The sequence below is a fragment of the Pyxicephalus adspersus genome, chromosome 1 (genome assembly GCF_032062135.1).
Source record: "Pyxicephalus adspersus chromosome 1, UCB_Pads_2.0, whole genome shotgun sequence".
In the NCBI taxonomy this organism is placed as follows: domain Eukaryota; kingdom Metazoa; phylum Chordata; class Amphibia; order Anura; family Pyxicephalidae; genus Pyxicephalus; species Pyxicephalus adspersus.
In genome coordinates, this window is record NC_092858.1 from 82,545,202 (window position 1) to 82,563,323 (window position 18,122).

Genomic DNA, 18,122 nt, shown 5'->3' on the forward strand with positions numbered 1-18,122 from the left:
ATTATGGAGTTTTCCCAAACACTTGTACCATAAGTTATATTCCAGGTAAACAATAGTGATTTGGTGAAAAATTCAGTCTGCTGAACTTACTGAGAATATATAACATATTGGGGATATATTCAACATCTTAATAGATGCTGCATGAAACAGTAAAAATCTAAACCTATAGGATCTTTAGGGCTTATTTAGGATTATAAAATTGGTTATTTAGATTATAAAAAAGAGACATATCCATTAACTTCAGCAATAAATAATATACAGTACTACAGTCTCAGAAATCCTATTATTTAAAAAGTTCTTACAAATATCTCTAGCACTGTACCATCCCGTTTCAGGGCATATCTGGTTCTGAACTGTCGTCCAAAGTTAAATATTTAGGAATAAAATTAAATATTTCCCAGCTTCCAATGGTATATACTGATTTACATGCCATATCCCTATTGATCAACCATATCTGTAAAAATTGGCTTATTGGCTATTAGCTATTTTATTACAAGGTCTTGCTCAGTCTAAAAGCAGAGTGGCATTGCATGACCTAAGCTATACCTAGTATAAGTATTATCTCGAAAACCCATGCTTGTAGTGTTTGGACTTGCTGTCAGTTTGACAGTGGAAGTTGTGGTCTTTGTTTTAGACCCACAAATTACATCTCTTTCAGTACTGATAGGCAGAAACTTTGCTGTCTCCATAGTCTTTGCTAAAATATACACAAATATTGATACAATATTGTAAATTAGTAGTTGTTCAGTAGTCAGTACAACTTAAAATACTGTGTGGCTAGAATTTTTCGTTTTGCAACACTAGGGTCCCATAATTAAATTTTTGCATGAAGTTTGTGTGGGTTACTGTTTACATCCAAAAACATACTAGTAGGGTAATTGGCTTACCCTCACAAAATATGACTATATTATTTTGTACTATTACTGAATTGTTTTGTGTAACCAAAACCGACCATTTATGATGAAAGCATTACAAGTCAGAATACTAATTCCAAAGCTATATCTTGAAGAATATTACAAACAATGCAATGTAATCTTTTTATCTGCCAGCTAAATGAATCAATTGCCATTTTGCTATTCTTTCTAAACCAAAAGGCTTTAATGCTGTAGAATTGTTTTTAACATTGTCCTTCAAAAATGAAAAGCACTGGCCCAATAATTTTTTTTTTTTTTTTTGTGCATTGTCCTTTACCAACCTTTTTTCACATAAAATTCATGTCTTTTTCTCTTTAAGCAAGCAAAACATTATAATGAAATATGCTCTGCCATTCCTATTCTCTTTTCCCTCTTCTGAGAGAAAGGCATGAAAGAGAAACTACTGTAATAGCTACTAGTGGGCATAGACAAAAGTTACCCTTACATCCTGGATAATTGTAATTTGTTAAGAAAGGGTCTAACCAACCTTTAACATACTGATACATAGACATGGAGAACATAGATATGGAGAGCATGTCTGTAAATGTGTACTTGACTTATATGAAGAATGTGGAACATAGAAAGTCAACTAAAAATGTAGGAATGCTTTTACATTTGATGGATGGTTGTACAAAACTAAAGATACATTTGTGAGAAAGAAAGCAGAAAAGACAAACTCTGAAGTGTATATCACTGAAATGCTGCTTATAAAAAAGGTATATATTGTGATTTGAGGTTAGGATAAGAGCATGGGTACCATTAGATACCAACAACTGGGACATTTGCACAAGCCCTACTATTAGGAATTATGGCTGTAGAAACACTCAGAAAGCTTATCACTGACCATTAATGCAAGAAGGGCCTTCTCCATTAAACACCAATGTAAGCCATTTCCCAATGATCATCAATGTAAGATAAACTTATTCGGTGCTCACCTATGTAAGAAGGCACTAATACCTAAAGACCTGTCATTGACCACAAATGTAAATTATCTGATGTAAGGAACACTTTTCCACTATAAACAAAATGTATGGTACAATACAATTACCGCTTTGCATAATATATATCCTTCTGACTGCTTCCTCTGTATATTTTGTTGTAGGCTGTATACTCCTAAGTGCTGGACTAAATCTTTGAGACTTTGTTTTACCAGCTACTGGTTGTGAGATAGCCCCCAACTATTCTAAAAAAGGTTAACACAAAATGTTAGTTGTTTGCATATATTCTTTGTGCACAAAAATATAAAGTTTTTAGTGGGAGTTTAATTTTTTAAAAATGATCTTGTGGTTTATATATGTCCATGAGAATTTTACTTGTGGCTGGATAAATAAGGCATACTTTATAAGTTCCAAGAATATGGCAAATGTGTTCAGTGTACAAAATGAATACTGTATATTTAGACTTTATTAGCTCTTTTAGCCATGCTAACTGTTCTGCATGCTGTGGCCACATGGATTATTTACAATGCACGCTGAAGCTTTTCTTTTTTCTGTGTGTGCAAGGGTGTTCCAGGTCTTTTACAAACACCTTTGAACTGGATTATAGTGACTAAAGGATAATACATATTTTGCCAGAGACATTACTTGGGCCAGCAAAAGTCTATTCAGAATGAAAAATAACATAAAGCATTTTTCATGTTTTTGGTGGTAAATATAGGATAAGGATAAGCTAACAATATTTAAATTTGATGAATGAGTTTTAGTTTATTTGTTACTGATTTTAGCATGGTTTGCAACTATGGATGTACACGGATTATATTTGCTTGCAACTGATTCTTTTATTGCCTTGATAAGTTGTTCAGGATGAGAAACAATAGGCTCCACATTCTCTAATGATGTCAAACTTAATGCACCTAGTAGTACTACTCATATACTACCGTAGATATTTCATGTTGTCTAGGCTATAAGTGTGGGAACAATCCTGCCTATCTCGTTTTCGAGTCAGAATCAATCAGTTTTGATGAATTTTTATTGGATAATCACTATTTTCCCCAGAAAGAAAAGTAATACCAAGAGAATCAGTACAGAGCAAAAACAAGGATGACTGGTTGATGTGATCAAGAATTAAATGACAAATTTTTGTACAGAATGGTTAGGTAGCATTTGAGCTGTCTTTTTTCGTGGGTACCTTTTGCTAAAAACTTGACATAAAATATATAATTGCTACACAATACATTCTGCAGTTTAATGTTATTAAAAATGACATTTTCATTTCAATCTGCCGCTCCTGTGGATTTTCTAAAACTGCCAAAATTACAAACACAAAAATTGAATGTTGCTTCTTAGCTATAGGTCAAACTGGGAGCATTTTGTACTTCATTTGTGTACAGAAATCCACCAGAAATCTAATTCCAGCTTGTAAGATCGACTCATGTTTTTTCCCTGATGTCTGCACTGAGCTGCAAAACAAATCATAGCTTAACTCCAGGTTAAATAAATATTGGGCAAATGCATGTTTATTCTTATAAGGCATCTTTATTCTCTCTTAAAGCAAACCTGTCTGAGATACGGAGAATGCCACCTTGAAAGTTCTTTGGAAAAAATGCTAGCTTTATGGCTTCAGAGGTAATTATGTGAGTTTGTAAATCATTGTGCACTTTTTTACATTTTCCAGAAAAGTGTCACCCTATCTAATGCCTGCACAGTGTGAGATCATGGGACATACAAAGAACCAGGTAGAAGAGGAAGAAGTTCCTAGTGTCCAGTCCACGCTGAGTTGAAGAAGGAAGACCGTTTGGCACAGGGCCGACTGGACATGAACCATGGAGGGATCACTGGCCTTCCATCTATAAACTTTAATTTACAAGAGGTAGTAAGTAGGTTGCTGTTCTCTTAGATCTAATATAGCAGGTGTCCATACATAAAGTTCCTGTAACACCTGCACCTGGGTTACCTGTAATAAACAACAGCCATTTTGGCATGTGCTACAGTCATTTCTTTCTTCTTGTGCTAAGTGACTGGTTTTGGAATGCTGCCCACCCCAACACTTTTTATAGACAAACTGTATCAGTAACAGAAGGCAAACTAGGAAGGATGCGTGTGCATTGCAGTAGATTGTGGTTGATCAAAGGTCCCCTGAAAAGGGATTGGTACTGTCAACTTATATCTTAATACACAAGATAACAAATATTTAGATATTGTGGATTGGTAGGCATGGCTGAGAGAATTTTAGATGGCTTTTTTATACATATGTATTTGCATAGGATGTAGGTATGTGCTTTGCTATCAAAAAACAACTGAGGATCGTGTAAAACTGCAGAAAACACAGACATGATTAAGCCAATATTTGTTTTTTAAAATCCACTGCTGAGACTTTTCATAGCTGAGTAGTTAAGGGATTTACACTTGAGTACAGAGCATTCCAATATTAAGCAGCAATCGCTGGATTACACCTGCAGTGTCAATGCTGATATGAATGACGACAGGTCACTTTGATTAAACCTAATATGAATAGCCGACTTTTTTGTATTCTAATGTCTTCCACCTAATCAACATTACAGCTCTGTATTTATGCAATTGTCATGCATCTCCCATGTCACTCATTTCTTTAATCTGTGCTGGCTTTAAAAAAGGTTCATTAAACAAGCAGATCGTAACGTATTAAGGTACATGCATCCAGAACATTGAAGGAAATAGAAATTGTTGTGAGCCTGTCTGAGAATTGGAGCGCATTCCGACGTGCCACTGAGGCTTCACGCTTGCAGCCGCCATTCCCCTGGGATAATGTGTACGCAGGCGCAGCCATTTCTCTGATTAGGGGCAGTGAGCACGTTGGGCCTAATAAAAGGATACACGGCACAGCATATGGTTTGTCTCGGTTATGTTAATAACCTGAGCAATTACAGCAGAACAAATGGTACAATTGTAAATGTATCTCCTTGGGGACTCATTTCTTTCTCTCGTTCTCTAATAGTTTTGTCCCTCACTCTTCAATTCCTTTGCAGCAGACTGCCAGCAAAATTCTCCTTGCTTGGAAAGCCTCATGAATTTTGCCTAGACAGTCTGTGTAATTATGCATTTTGTGATCCTAGTGTTGTTTGTACATGAAATGACTCAAGTCTGCAGAAGACAGAAAGCCAGCCTGATAGTAAGTGCCCCTCTACTTCAGTAAATGACTGCATGCCATGTGGCATATGTCTACAAGAAGCCACTATTGTCTCAGGCAGCAAATGGTATTGGAACACAAGCCAGTCTCAGAAAAGCATGTATGGTGCTTACGGTAGCACACTGAAAAAACTACATTGAGTAACAGTGTACTAAAAAGAAAATAATAAAATGATAAATTATTTAGGCACAGCTATGGCTTCCAATGGAAACAATAAGTGCTTCACTCAATTACAAGTGCATCTAAACTAATAAGTTTCTCATAGTCCCTCTGCAACGCCCCACTAATACCTGCTAAACCTAGCAGTTATGTTCAACTAGCAATTTCGAGTAGACTGACCTCTAAAAGTTTTTCATTTATTTTAAGCTTAAAAGTGGAATTTCAGTCAAAACTCTTGTTCCTAAATTTTGAATGGAATGAGGCAAGGTTAATTCCACTCCCATGTGGCTCTTGTTGCTGTCTGTGTCCCTGTATATTAAAAAATGCCCCATTGTATGTGGTCAGTTGAAGGAAAAATGCTCTATTGTTGGTGGTCATTGAAAGGCCTTTTTTAAAATACTTTTATTACTATTATATGTCCCCCCTACCCCACTTCCAAGAATTTAACTGTAGCAATTTAGATTGGGAGTCTCTTGGGATACTTAGAATCATCTTTACAATACGCTGACAGAAGCACCAAGTCTCGTTCTGCATATTCACATGATCGGACATTGAATCATCAACTGATGTTCCACAAATAAAAATGATCATATGCCTGTAGGATGGGATTGGTGCTGGGCTATTTACATTTGTGGAACTCAGCCTTATGATGTTGATGATGTTATATCAATTGACAATGCAAATATTACCAGAAAAGCCAGAAGAAAAAAGGTAGCAATGTGGACAGTGAAAACATTGGAACAAAGGATGATTTGAAGACTGCTTGGCATTGGCTGGGCAGGATAAAGATAATTACAGAATGCTTATGATCTGAAAAAGGTAACTGCACTTAATAAATAAATAAAAGGTGTAATGTCCACTTCAAGTGCCACACTACATTCATTTTTTTGGGGAATTATACAGGTGTGGTCCTCAGTGGACATAATACGGTCCCCCACAAGACTTATTGTTTCATCAAAGTTTTACATTGCTGCGGTAACCTATAAAACCTCAAGCTAAAACTATACATAATCAACTGATAGTTCTGGAATGCATGCTGTGTGTAAGTCTGCTGTTTTAGTAGATGTTACTTAGGAACTAGGTGATATGTTAATGTAATGCACACTTGAAGCCAGTAAATATACAGTACACTACTAAAAAATGTATAAAATGCTGGGTTTTATGTTTCATTTCTCAGTGGTGGATAGCAAGAAATGGCTCCTCAGAGGCAGTGGCACAGTTATTATAGTTTGTGCTGTTTTTAATCCTCTCCGGACTACACTACACGACAGACAGCTTAATAGCACACAAGTTTCAGTGACTCCAAGAATAGATGATGTGAATGATAGACTTATCATTTCCCCGTGTCCTTCCCTACAATTGTTTTGTCATCCATGTTAAAAGAAAGGTTAATCTTAACTCTTTAACTTGTTTGGAAAGCATCACCTATCTGTGCCCTAACATTACATAGATAGTACATTTAAGAAAAAAATGAAACGTTTAATTATCCTGAAAAAAAAGATTTTATTATAAATTAAACAGTACATGGCTATTTTAAGACACTGGTGGGCCCATGGTAAATTTATATGCTTGGGCTTTTAGTATACATGTATCTGTAATTCATAAATGGGATTATTGATAGTTAATTTGAGGTGTGTGTATAAATTGCGCATCAACAGACCTCTGCAACACACTATACAAATTTAAGAAATTATGTCACTACTCACTCTTAAAGGAGATGCTGGAATTCTTTCTTGTATGTGCATTCACATTGCCAAGATTTAAGGTTTGGTGATTTGGAGTTTTTAAAAGTACTTAAAATGCACACTACAAAACCACAAAAACTTCAGTGCTTTCTCCTTTGTTTGGACTAGCCTTTCTCAACATGGGGGAACCCTTGAAATAACTTTCAGGTCTTAGGAAACCCCTGCTATAGCTACAAAATCCACTGCTCATAGTACAGTGTGTTGGTCACTGGGAAGTATGCCTCTTACATTGCTCTCCAGTGGGACCCCTAGCAACCTCTGAAGGAATCCTTGTTGAGAAACACTGGTTTGGAGTCTGTCTGACAAAACGTTCTTTAGCACTGTCAACATATGTAAATGACATAGTTCCTATTTGTTCCAGATGGGATTGATGTTCTCTTTCAGAATCAAGTCCCTCTATCCCCTTTTAGGGTGGATATATATCCTTTTAAAAGGATATATATCCTTTTTTCCTTTCCTTATCCTTTTTCCACTTATATAAAACCTATTAAAAAGTTTTATCTTAGACTAAATCTGCCTTTTAATTAATTTTAACATTTGTTGGTTTAACTAATCATTTCTTAATACATAAGTATACTTTATGGTATGCAAAATGGGGATGGTAAGGTGTGTCATTTCCCTACATTCTTTGAGCTAACACACTTCTCTCTTCCTTTTCTCCAAACTTTGGTTGGTATGAATGTGATAGATTTTTTTGAATAGGCTGTAAACAACATAGGAGCCTGTGGTTCTGTAATCAAGGGAGCATCTGAAGAAGGATTGCATTAGTTGTTCAGCAATGAAAAGCACAAGCATGGAGAAAAGCAACAAAAAGGCATACAATCAGAAAAAAGAAAAAAAAGTCCTACTCTTGTAGGACTGTTCCAGATTCATAACTCATTGGGCTGCTTTACTATAAGGTAAGTGAAAACACCGGTAAGAACAAATCCTGCCATGCAAATGAAAGGGCAAAATTAGTTTTTAGCCACCAACCCACCACCACCACTTTCCTCATTGTTATGTATATTTAGAAACATTCACAGTTTGGTACCCCATGCACTGTACAGCTCCACTGTGCTACCAACATCCCACTGACATTTATACTCCTCTTCTCTCTTTAGCCAGTCAGGAAAGAAGGTGCTCCAAAGAAAGAAATGCTGTTCTCACAATCAGAGAAAGTCACATTTATATCCTAGGCATGCCTCATGTCAACTGGTGTGAATTCTGGCAGTACATAATAAATACCAAAGCAAAGCACCTTTGTTAGTGAATGCGACATAGTTGCACTGTAGTAGATTTACATATGTCTACATGTTGCAATGTATCACAAATGAACAATGAATACTGTAAAGTAACACTTAGGTTGTCAATGCATTATTATTTGCACTTCCACTAAAGTAAAACCATCAAATTGATTTACGGCCCAGGAACAATTTCCTATATTCCTATTTTCTGATCTTTTTTCTTGCTGTAGGCGAATGATCAAGAAAGTACTTAAGCACATAAATCACCTTACATTTCTCACTTCCTATCACTTTCAAGGCTATTGATTATTAAACAAATTTAAATGGTTGTGCAGGGTACTACTAACAGGGTCATGTAACTTTCTGTTTTGGTGCCCTACCCAACCTCACAAACCACTCAGAAATGTCCAGCAAATCACTTGCCAGCGGTCTCCTTTATTTCACATACACTTTTTCATATTTCATTTTATATTATTTTTACAAAAATCAGAGTTACAGGGGTTGTGATGCAGCATAACAATGGAGGGGTGTTTTCTAAAAAAAAATGATGACAAAAGTTAATATTGGAATGAAGGGCAGAGGATATGATATGGGCCATAGTGTGTAGGATTTGGATGGGTTCATATCCCTCAATTCTTCCTTGCTCTAAGCATCATTATTCAAGAGGTTCAAATCTGTGACAACAAGGTGTTGCATGGGTCCACAAGGTATACTTCATGTTTACTGTAATTTATTTGCATACAGCTTCTCATAGCTTTGTATATTAGAAGCTGCAACAAATCATTTGGAGATGTAACTTCTTTTGTACCCAGTTTTACTGTCACTTGCCAACCCATTTCATTTATTGGATTTGAGCTCTTCCAATCATTGGGGCATAGCATCACGCAGGGTTGCCAACCTAAATTTTTCTGGACACCTGCATAGTCAGAGGAGCGGGTTGGCAGTAGGTGTAGCTAAATATAGATAAGTCAACACATTTACATTTATCCCTGCCTGCAAAGATAGATTAGGTATTAGTTGAGAATGTACAACATGGCACATAGAGTGAAGGGATTAGAAGTATGTTACATGTGTGCATATATAGCGCATAAATCAGTAGTGTGATCATAAATTATATCTGTTGCCTGTCAAAAAAACAGATGCCATTAGGAATGAGAGAACGAGAGACAGAGGGAACAGAAGAAGAGCAGATAATCTTACAGTAATGTTGCTGTTGTCACCTACATTGCTTGCTGTACCCTCTGGATCAGCTATTCTCAACCATGATGTCATGGAACTCTAGGGTTCCTTGAGGAGTGTCTAGGGGTTCCTTGAGCTGTGTTTGATCCTCTATTTGATGGTGCCAAACACCACTTTCCAGAGGCTTTACATCAATGATCATTAATCAGGGGCATGCTGTCCAATGACTACTTATGAAGTAGTTTTATCAGGGGTACCCCAAATACCTAAAATTATTTCAAAAGAATAAAAAGGTTTAGATAGGCTGCTCTAGGTTAGTGCAGAGGTGATATCTGTTGGTGGTTCAATGAGAGGCTGGTTGCACAGGGAAAATGTACTGTATATACTATCAGCGCTGTGAAGCCCCTAACTGTATCCCTCAGTCTATGCACGGCCTGCAGACTGAACAGAACGTTCTATCCGGGTTTGAAAACAAGCATGGGGAAGGGTGGAAACAAAGGGGCGGACTGGGTGAAAAATGGAGGTGAGGTCCTATGACTGAGGCTGAGCAAGGGAGCTGTGGCCAGGGCTAGATGCAGGTGGGGATGGATAAGCAATAGGACAGGACGAAATGGAGCCATGCTTTAATTTTCACTAAGACCCATATATTTGTCAATAAAGAAAAGGAGTGATGGATATGAGTTCCCAGAGGATTAAGTTCTTACTTATTGTTAGAGTGAAAACAGTTTCCTAAGACAGAAGTTAAAGAAGATCAGAAACAGGGAAAAAGTCCCTGCTTTGCAAATGACAAAAAAAAAAGTATCTGTCTCTTATGGCACCTGTTTTTGACACTTCTTGCCATTACCACAGTAATTGAGGGAAAATCTCACTAGTGGAGCCTTAGATAACAGTAAAACTTGATAGGAATGCTGGACATACACTTTAAGAAAACATTTACAAAACTCTGGAGCACACATGAGCACAGACTTGTGTCCACAAATTCTTTCCAGAAACAGTAGACCTCCAGAAAAATGTCCAAATTGACAAACTACACATGGTGACCAGGACCCAGAATAAAAAACATCTTGTTATTTTTGTATATTACATTGAAAAGCATAATGCAAGTACATCATCAAATTAAAGCTAAATTAAACTCACGTCCCCTAATTTCTTTGTCCGTGCCAAAAAATATACCTGGTTCTTTTACTAAATACGGAATCCTCAGCCATATTGACTAGCTAGTTGGTACCCAGCTAGGCCAGGATTGTACACTGGGATATGTAAGCATTTATCAGTGTATGTTCAACATAAAGTTGCAAACCAGCAGGAAAGTTGAATTCCACTTTAATAATCCTAAGGATTTACCTGAATACCCCCATTTCAGAAGCCCTGACAGTACTACTTTCTCTCAAGTACGCAATGATAATGCTTAAACATTTTTATTGCCTTTAATGCAGGTAACTAACTCATTTGACATTGTGATGTTGAGAGAAAATGATATTTCTCAGGAAAGGCTTAATAAGTTTCAGCAACAGCTTCTAGCTACAATTCATATTAGAACGTTTGGTTTGAACTGAAGAATCTGGTGGTAACAAGGCTGTTCTAATTCAACACACTGAGAAGGCCTAATCTTTAGTATATAAAAATGACTAGTCAGTTAATATTATTATGCACTTTTTTGTAGATATGGACTCTATATTCTAGTGCCAAAATTCCAGGATTTAAACTGATATTTAGTGTACATTTACCCTACTGGCATTGTCTATTTATTATTCCTAACTGCCCTTAGTACACAGTGCATCATTTGATAACATGAAATGCACATTTCCTATTTTGCGTAATGCTAACATGATGATTATAATAAATCAATGTCATGCTTCTTTAAAGTTCTGGTTGGTATATTACTACAGGAAGCACTAGAGGCAGATTGCATGTGTTACAATGTAACATGTTTCTATATTAAAAAAACAGTATATTCAAACACCATGTAAATCACAATGTATATGGTAGAAAATCACATACTGCACACAAGTAACACACTATTTTTTTGAACAACACATATTACTTTGTTGTAGACAGCAGTATTACCTGAGAGTGAAATGTTCCACAGTGGAGTTTGGTTGCAAGTAAAGCTGGATGCTAAGGATCTCTCCAGGTCTTAAAGGTCGGTCTGGTAGCCTTACGAAGATATTTGTATCCAAATGCTGTTCCTGTATCTGCTGTACTTCAACTGGTTGATATAGACTTACACTACCAATGCGGAGAAGGGGATGCTGAGTTGGAGCTTCCCCTCCTCTCCGTGATCCTATTTCATTTTGGCAATTTCCACTTGAGTCTGGTGCATGTAAAGTATAAAATAATTCTATTTGTTGACTCTCTCCATTAAGGTCAGCTGCATCAGGTGAGGCTTTCCGTCTTCCCAGGGGTGCAGCTGGTAACCCAAACCAAGTTTGTGGCAGTTCAGCCTGAGCAAGACAAGTAGCAAGACTTCCCCTTAACCGACAAGAACTCTTTAATTCTCTCATTTCCCGGAAAACATGTAGCCGAACACAGGGAAGACGTTCTGTGACACCAAAATCATCCCAATCTCGGCCAGCTACATAAAAGAGCACCTGCACTACGGGTTGGGTGGCAGGCACCCTTGTACGAATTATGTAAGCTCTCATTTTCCAGTTTACAGTTAATCTGTCAGGAACCTCCAGGATGCTAGAAGGCTGCAGAAGTTCCTTTGGCAAAACCTGTCCAGAAGAAAAAGGTCCCAATGTGACATTCAGAATCGGTAAATCCTTTGTCTGAAACACCACAAAAGGCTCCGCCCGTTGTAGCAGGGGCATACTTGAATTCCATGTTGGGAAAGGACCATCTTCTCTTAAAAAGAAGGCTAACCGAGTATTGGAGAGACGATAACTCACTGGCAGTAAAGCAGATGGAGGTGGTGGAAGGGCTGTTGGATGGATTGTGGGGAGCACTTTGCACGATGCTGAAAAAGAAAAACTGAAAGTCAGGAAATAGGTTTAAAGACCAAATCAAGACCTCTCAAGTTAATACTTAGCATGAACCTGTTTTCTGTGTTAAACTTTTTTCAGGGTATAAACCAAATTTATTATTAAATTTCAATAAAACACTGTAGAGAATCTCCTTTTAATTGAATGTTCTTTGACAATGAATATGCAGATAATATATACACTTATTCTATCTATTAGTCCTAGACTAAGTCTCTCATTTTAGTAAGTAACAACATCCCACACTGTCATTTTCAAATCTATTATTATTTAAAACCCCAGAAGGTCATTTTAGGTAGGCTTCCCCAGTAAAGTAAAGTTTTTTTTTTTTTTTTAATAAAGGTGTTAATATAAATGTTTAATCCTACAATTGTTGGTAGATTCACGTTTTGCAGCATAGACCTGTGCTTCAGGAAATATATAATACAATCACCACCTTTAGTGAACACATACTGTAAAAGTAGGCACAACCATCTAGCAGTTGCATACCCATTTCCGAGGACCTAACACAATCTAACATTCACTAAAAACACAAAATTATGATCTTAGGTGCTTTAAAAAAAAACATTGAAAAAAACATAATATTCAAGGAAAAAAAAATTAGTGGATCTGGATGAAATTGATATATATATATAAATAATATATAATATATAAACACACACATATATATATATATATATATATATATATATAATATATAAACACACACACACTCGGTTACTTCACCACAGCTATTTGGCATGATTGCACCAAATTGCAGAGATGAAGGAACAAGAAAAAATAAGGCACACTGAGAAAATCACTAAAGCATCTCTGCAAACTGCTAGAAATGTTCAGAGGAGCGATCACTTGGTACTCAGTGCTCTGATGGTTTCTTTAACAGCCAGATTCTGAATTCTAGCATGGTAAAAAGTGTGCATCGAGCAGTGTAGTAGAGGGGGGAGCATGTGTCACTGCTCCTAATGGGGGTTAGGGAAGAATATCTTGCTGCTTAGTATTCACACCCAGGCTCTTTGCTGAATGCAGACTCACTACGCATTGAGAACTTGGCCAGAGCTCATAAGGGAGATGAGTGTTTGCCAGGCGTATGGAGGACAGAGTTAATTTCTTAACCCGTTTATGAAACAAACATACTAATTTAACCTCTTTCTGCGAAGACATAAATAACAGTATAATTGATCTTACATTGCAAATTTGAACAACACATCATTTGCCTTACAAACACCAAAGAGATGTGTTTCTACGAATGAACTTTTTATCTGGAGATCTGCAAATTCACAGTCAATGCAGAATAAGAACTGAGTTTGAAACAACCAATTTTTCCAACCTTTCTGTGGTCTGCATATACTTTTCCTTGTTGTATACTCTAGTACTATACTCCATACTAAGTATTATGTGAAGATAAAACATTGCAACTTCCACAGTTGATTTTTTTTTTTTAAAGCACTGAATCTCGAGTTTTCATCCTCAGCAGCACTAGCCAGTGAGTCTATGCTGCCATATTATTTATTCTAGGTTGGTGATGTATTAGGCAGCGAAACTAGAATAAAAAGGACTTTCCACCTGCAGAGAACTTTGTCCACTCATATAATGTAAAAGTGCAGCAGAACAGCATGGAGGAGCAAGGTCTTTGTCATCCAAACCTAGGCAGGCACTTAAGTGGTGGGATTAACTCTCAAAAACGTTAAATATTAAAAACATTCATGTAACAGAGAGGTCTACAAAATCAGATGGGATGAAATCTCAATATAGCTGGAATGTCCACTTTAAGATGGCAGCTCTGGCACCAGCACTAATACTAAACAAGTCACTTCCCATTTCTCCTTGCAATAGGTTCACTTTAACTAATACAATTTTTATGTATTACGATGGTAACGACATATAACAATATGGGAAAGAAATGTAGAATAAACTAACAACGCAATTAAAATTCAAAAGCCACATTTTAAAATTATGTTTAAGAACTGTTTGTATTTTTCATAAATGTATCTTCCATAGAAAATAAAGTAAGAGAATAAAAGTGTAAAATTGCTTTGAAGCAATTCACATTTAAGTGAATAAAGGCAAATTATATCCAATAATTAGTGAGTTTGCCTTAGTGACTTTCACAAAAAGCAATTTGAAAACCTAACATTAAATTTTAGATGCCAGTTAAGCATGCAAAGTAATTTTATTATCACTATGTACTTTAGTATTAACATGTATTAGGAGAACGTCAACCCTAGCAAATAAATCAGTTTTAGTAAGCCAGTTGATTTCTTTTTATGGAATTGCGAGCAGGTAACTTTTGCTGTACTAGTAATTCTGCTTGTCGTGATGTAGTGATAGATCAGTGATTTCTTTATAGTGTTTATAGCCTGGGGCAATAGTCTCTGGAGGACAATATTATGCATACCTCTGTACTAGTAATGAGTTTACCTCTAGTAGTAGTTTGAAATATTGACACCCCTACATAAGTGTCAAGCTGCAGAAGGATGTCGGCAAGCCGGTAATGACCTGTAAAAAGTGGAGAGATAGCTCCCTAATGACTATGCAATGACAAGGGTGAAGAAGCTTCAGGGGTGCCAGAGGCATGTTGGCTTATAAACAGGTGCAGCGGGTTGTTTACAGCTATGGTGGATAGACTTTGACATGCCATTATATTCACTATGATTTCCTGTTTTATAACAAGCGAACACCTTGCAATTACATGATAATCTGTGAAGACTGAGGAGGGACAACAGCAGTATACACAATACCCTACATCCTATAGACCAGCAGAGTTATACTGGAAGCTTTGTAGGATTGTGAGAGGTCAAAATGGCAACAGATGACACAATATAAGCCATGGGGTAAGGAAGCTGATCAAAGATAAGTGAATCACAAGCCTTTGAAGTATGAGATCATAATACAAAATGGAATAAAAAAGAAAGGCAGATAACCTGCTATGACAGATAAAGCAAAAGGAGATTTTTGTCTCACTCAAATGCTGATATATAAATGGAAAAGTACAGTAATAAGCAAAATATTAATTTGTGGTTTTACACATTTATCAGCCATCCATTCATAAAGCTCCTCTAATTAATGGCGGGATGGCATGCTGTCTGCTAAAGTAATGCACATGCTTAGCTTTTGTTGTAAGGCTTTTATTAGTTCTAATTGACAATAATGCATTAATAACAAATTACGAAGGTTGACCAAGCAGATTTCAGCTTCTGTCAGATAATTATGTCTGACTGGTTATGACTGAGATGTAGATGTTGTCCTCTATTCTGCATGTTAAGACATTACTCATTTTAACTACATTGCTAAGTATCACTGAGGTTTTCTTTTATTACAAGGGATATATATAGATATGGATACATATAGAGGAGGCAATAAGAGCAATTGAATGGCTGAAACAGTTCCCTTTAATTCTGCTACAGGTTCCCTTCAGTGCTGCTCATAAAGCTTTTTTTTTGTTTAAAAGTACAGATATTCCTTAACTGTTTACCAATTACATCCACATCATGCCTCTGGTACAATTTGTTACAGTTGTCAATGTGTTTACGTGAGTTCTCAACTGAACTTTACAACTGCAGATATAAACAGGCTAACATCAATTAGACACAGGACCTACCTTGGCTATATAGGAGGGCTTAGTTCTGTTTAATCCCCGTTAGCCTGAGCATCAGAGGGTCAAAAGACACCCAAAAGTTGCTCTGCTTGACTTTGCAAAGGCTTCTGACTTTATAACAGCATATACAGAGTATATACAGCGTATATAAAGTATATACAGTGTATATATTTATAAGTATATATATACAAGCTTTCATACTTGAGCCTGCTTGGTTATACTTAATAGCTGCCTAATAACCTAATATATCTACAGGGAAATCTGTTTTTACTGCACATGTTGTTTTGTACCACTATTCTTTACTATGATTTATATGCTTCTTATACCTGCTTTTTAAAATGTCACAATTTATGCAAACAATATCTTGACTTGAAATATTTACCCACACCGAAGTGCTATATTATCATACACAGAAAAGGTGAACCTAATGGTATTTTTCCTATTAATGTTTTTTTAAGCTGGCTGCACATGGGTTTCTTTGCTGGTTAGGGTACTAAGAGTACAAATACCTCTAAATAATAGCTAGGTCTCTCCATGTGAAGCTTCTAATGTAGCATTAGACAGAGGTTGGACTAAGTTGTCACCCTTCAAGTCCAAGTCAAGTTCCAAGTCATTGACACCAAGTCCCAAGTCAAGTCTTAAGTCCAAGAATTCTTCCAAGTTGAGTCCCAAGTCAAGTCACTTCACTTATCCCTATTTGTCTCCATATAGAAATAAAGCTGTTTACAGGATCACATTCTAAGTCGACAGATTTCTTCCCTGAAAGCTGAAAGGAGGAGGGCAGTGAGGTTTTTGTAACACAACCTGTCCCCCCCTTCAGCTGTCAGAAGAGAAAACTTAGAATGCAATAAAGGCGGGGAGGAAGGCGGTATTATGTTACAGAAGACTCACTGCCTTCCTTCCTTCCCCCTTCAGCTGTCAGCAAAGAAAGCAAGTCGCGAGTCGAGCTGGAAGTCGCTGGGGTAAACCCAGAGTCTTAAGTCAGACTTGAATCCAAGTCGCACGACTCAAGTTCTAGCCTCTGGCTTTAGATCACACAAATCTGAGACACGGGGCCTGATTTTTTAAAGCTCTCCAAGGCTGGAGAGGTTACACTTTCATCGGTGAGGATGGGTGATGCAGCAAACCTGGAATGGATCTTGCCCAGGATTGAAAACACTTGCCAACAAATAGCAAATGACTATTTGAAAATCCATTCCAGGTTTGTTGGATCACCCAGCTTCACTGATGAAAGTGTATCCTCTCCAGCCTTGAAGAGTTTTAATAAATCAGGCCCACTATGCCAATATTAGCGTTTTATTGCTAAAATTTGTTTAAATACGGCAATTAATTATCACATGATCATTGCTAATGATTACCCTCCCCAGCAGTAACCCCGAGTGTGAGAAAAAAGATGCTGGAAGCAGTAACCCCGAGTCACACTAGGGCTAGGTAAACCTATGTGAAAAGATAGTAAATAAAGAGCTTACCTGATCTGCTGACGTCCTCCTTCGCAATACTTGTCTTCTTCCTTTCTCCGGGGCAGGCGGGAAATTCAAATCTATTTGTATTGCATTCAATACAAAAAAACTGTATTGAATGCAATACAGTGAATATATGTGTAAAAACCTTTACATTGTCTTTCATGAAAGTTTTTTTTACAGTATATTATAATAGTATGAGTATAATATTTATTTATTTATTCTTTAAATTTATTATTTTGACATGATTTTGTGTTTCAAACTTTATTATACTCATACTATTATATTATACTGTAAAATAAATTTCCATGAAAAACAATGTACCGCTTTTAGACAGAAAAACACTTTTAAAAAAACGTACAGAAATGAACCGCCCAGGAGGTTAAACTACCAGAAATTGCCCAGTGTGTTTTTCTCGCAAGTTTCAGCACTAAGTAAAATGCACTAGATGAAAAATATTTTACTTTGCATGTTCAATGCTGAGCAAATTAGCATTTTTTAATATTTGGTCTTTATTAAATAATGTTGTGCAGTAGCCCAGTGTTATTACCTATGATCTCAAACTGTCTTCATATCAAAGGACTTCTTTCTCATTATTAGATGTTTGCAGCAAAGTTGATAGATTTTTTATTAGCAAATGGGCCCCAAATGCTTTTAAACAACCTATAAAGAAATACTTGATCTGATTTTTCTAACTTCAGTTTACACTATAAGAATAATTCATTAAAGTAATACAAAAAAAGTGATGTGCGTTAAGGTAAT

At 36.5% G+C, this 18,122-nt stretch overlaps 1 protein-coding gene across 1 annotated transcript in view; it reads right to left on the reverse strand.

Annotated features, from left to right (window-relative positions):
* TMEM132E (transmembrane protein 132E) overlaps nucleotides 1-18,122 on the reverse strand; it is a 266,625-nt gene that overhangs the window by 46,357 nt on the left and 202,146 nt on the right. Inside the window, exon 2 of the mRNA XM_072416230.1 lies at nucleotides 11,392-12,283. Coding sequence (XP_072272331.1) covers nucleotides 11,392-12,283 — 892 coding nt within the window. The remainder of the gene's footprint in view (nucleotides 1-11,391; nucleotides 12,284-18,122) is intronic.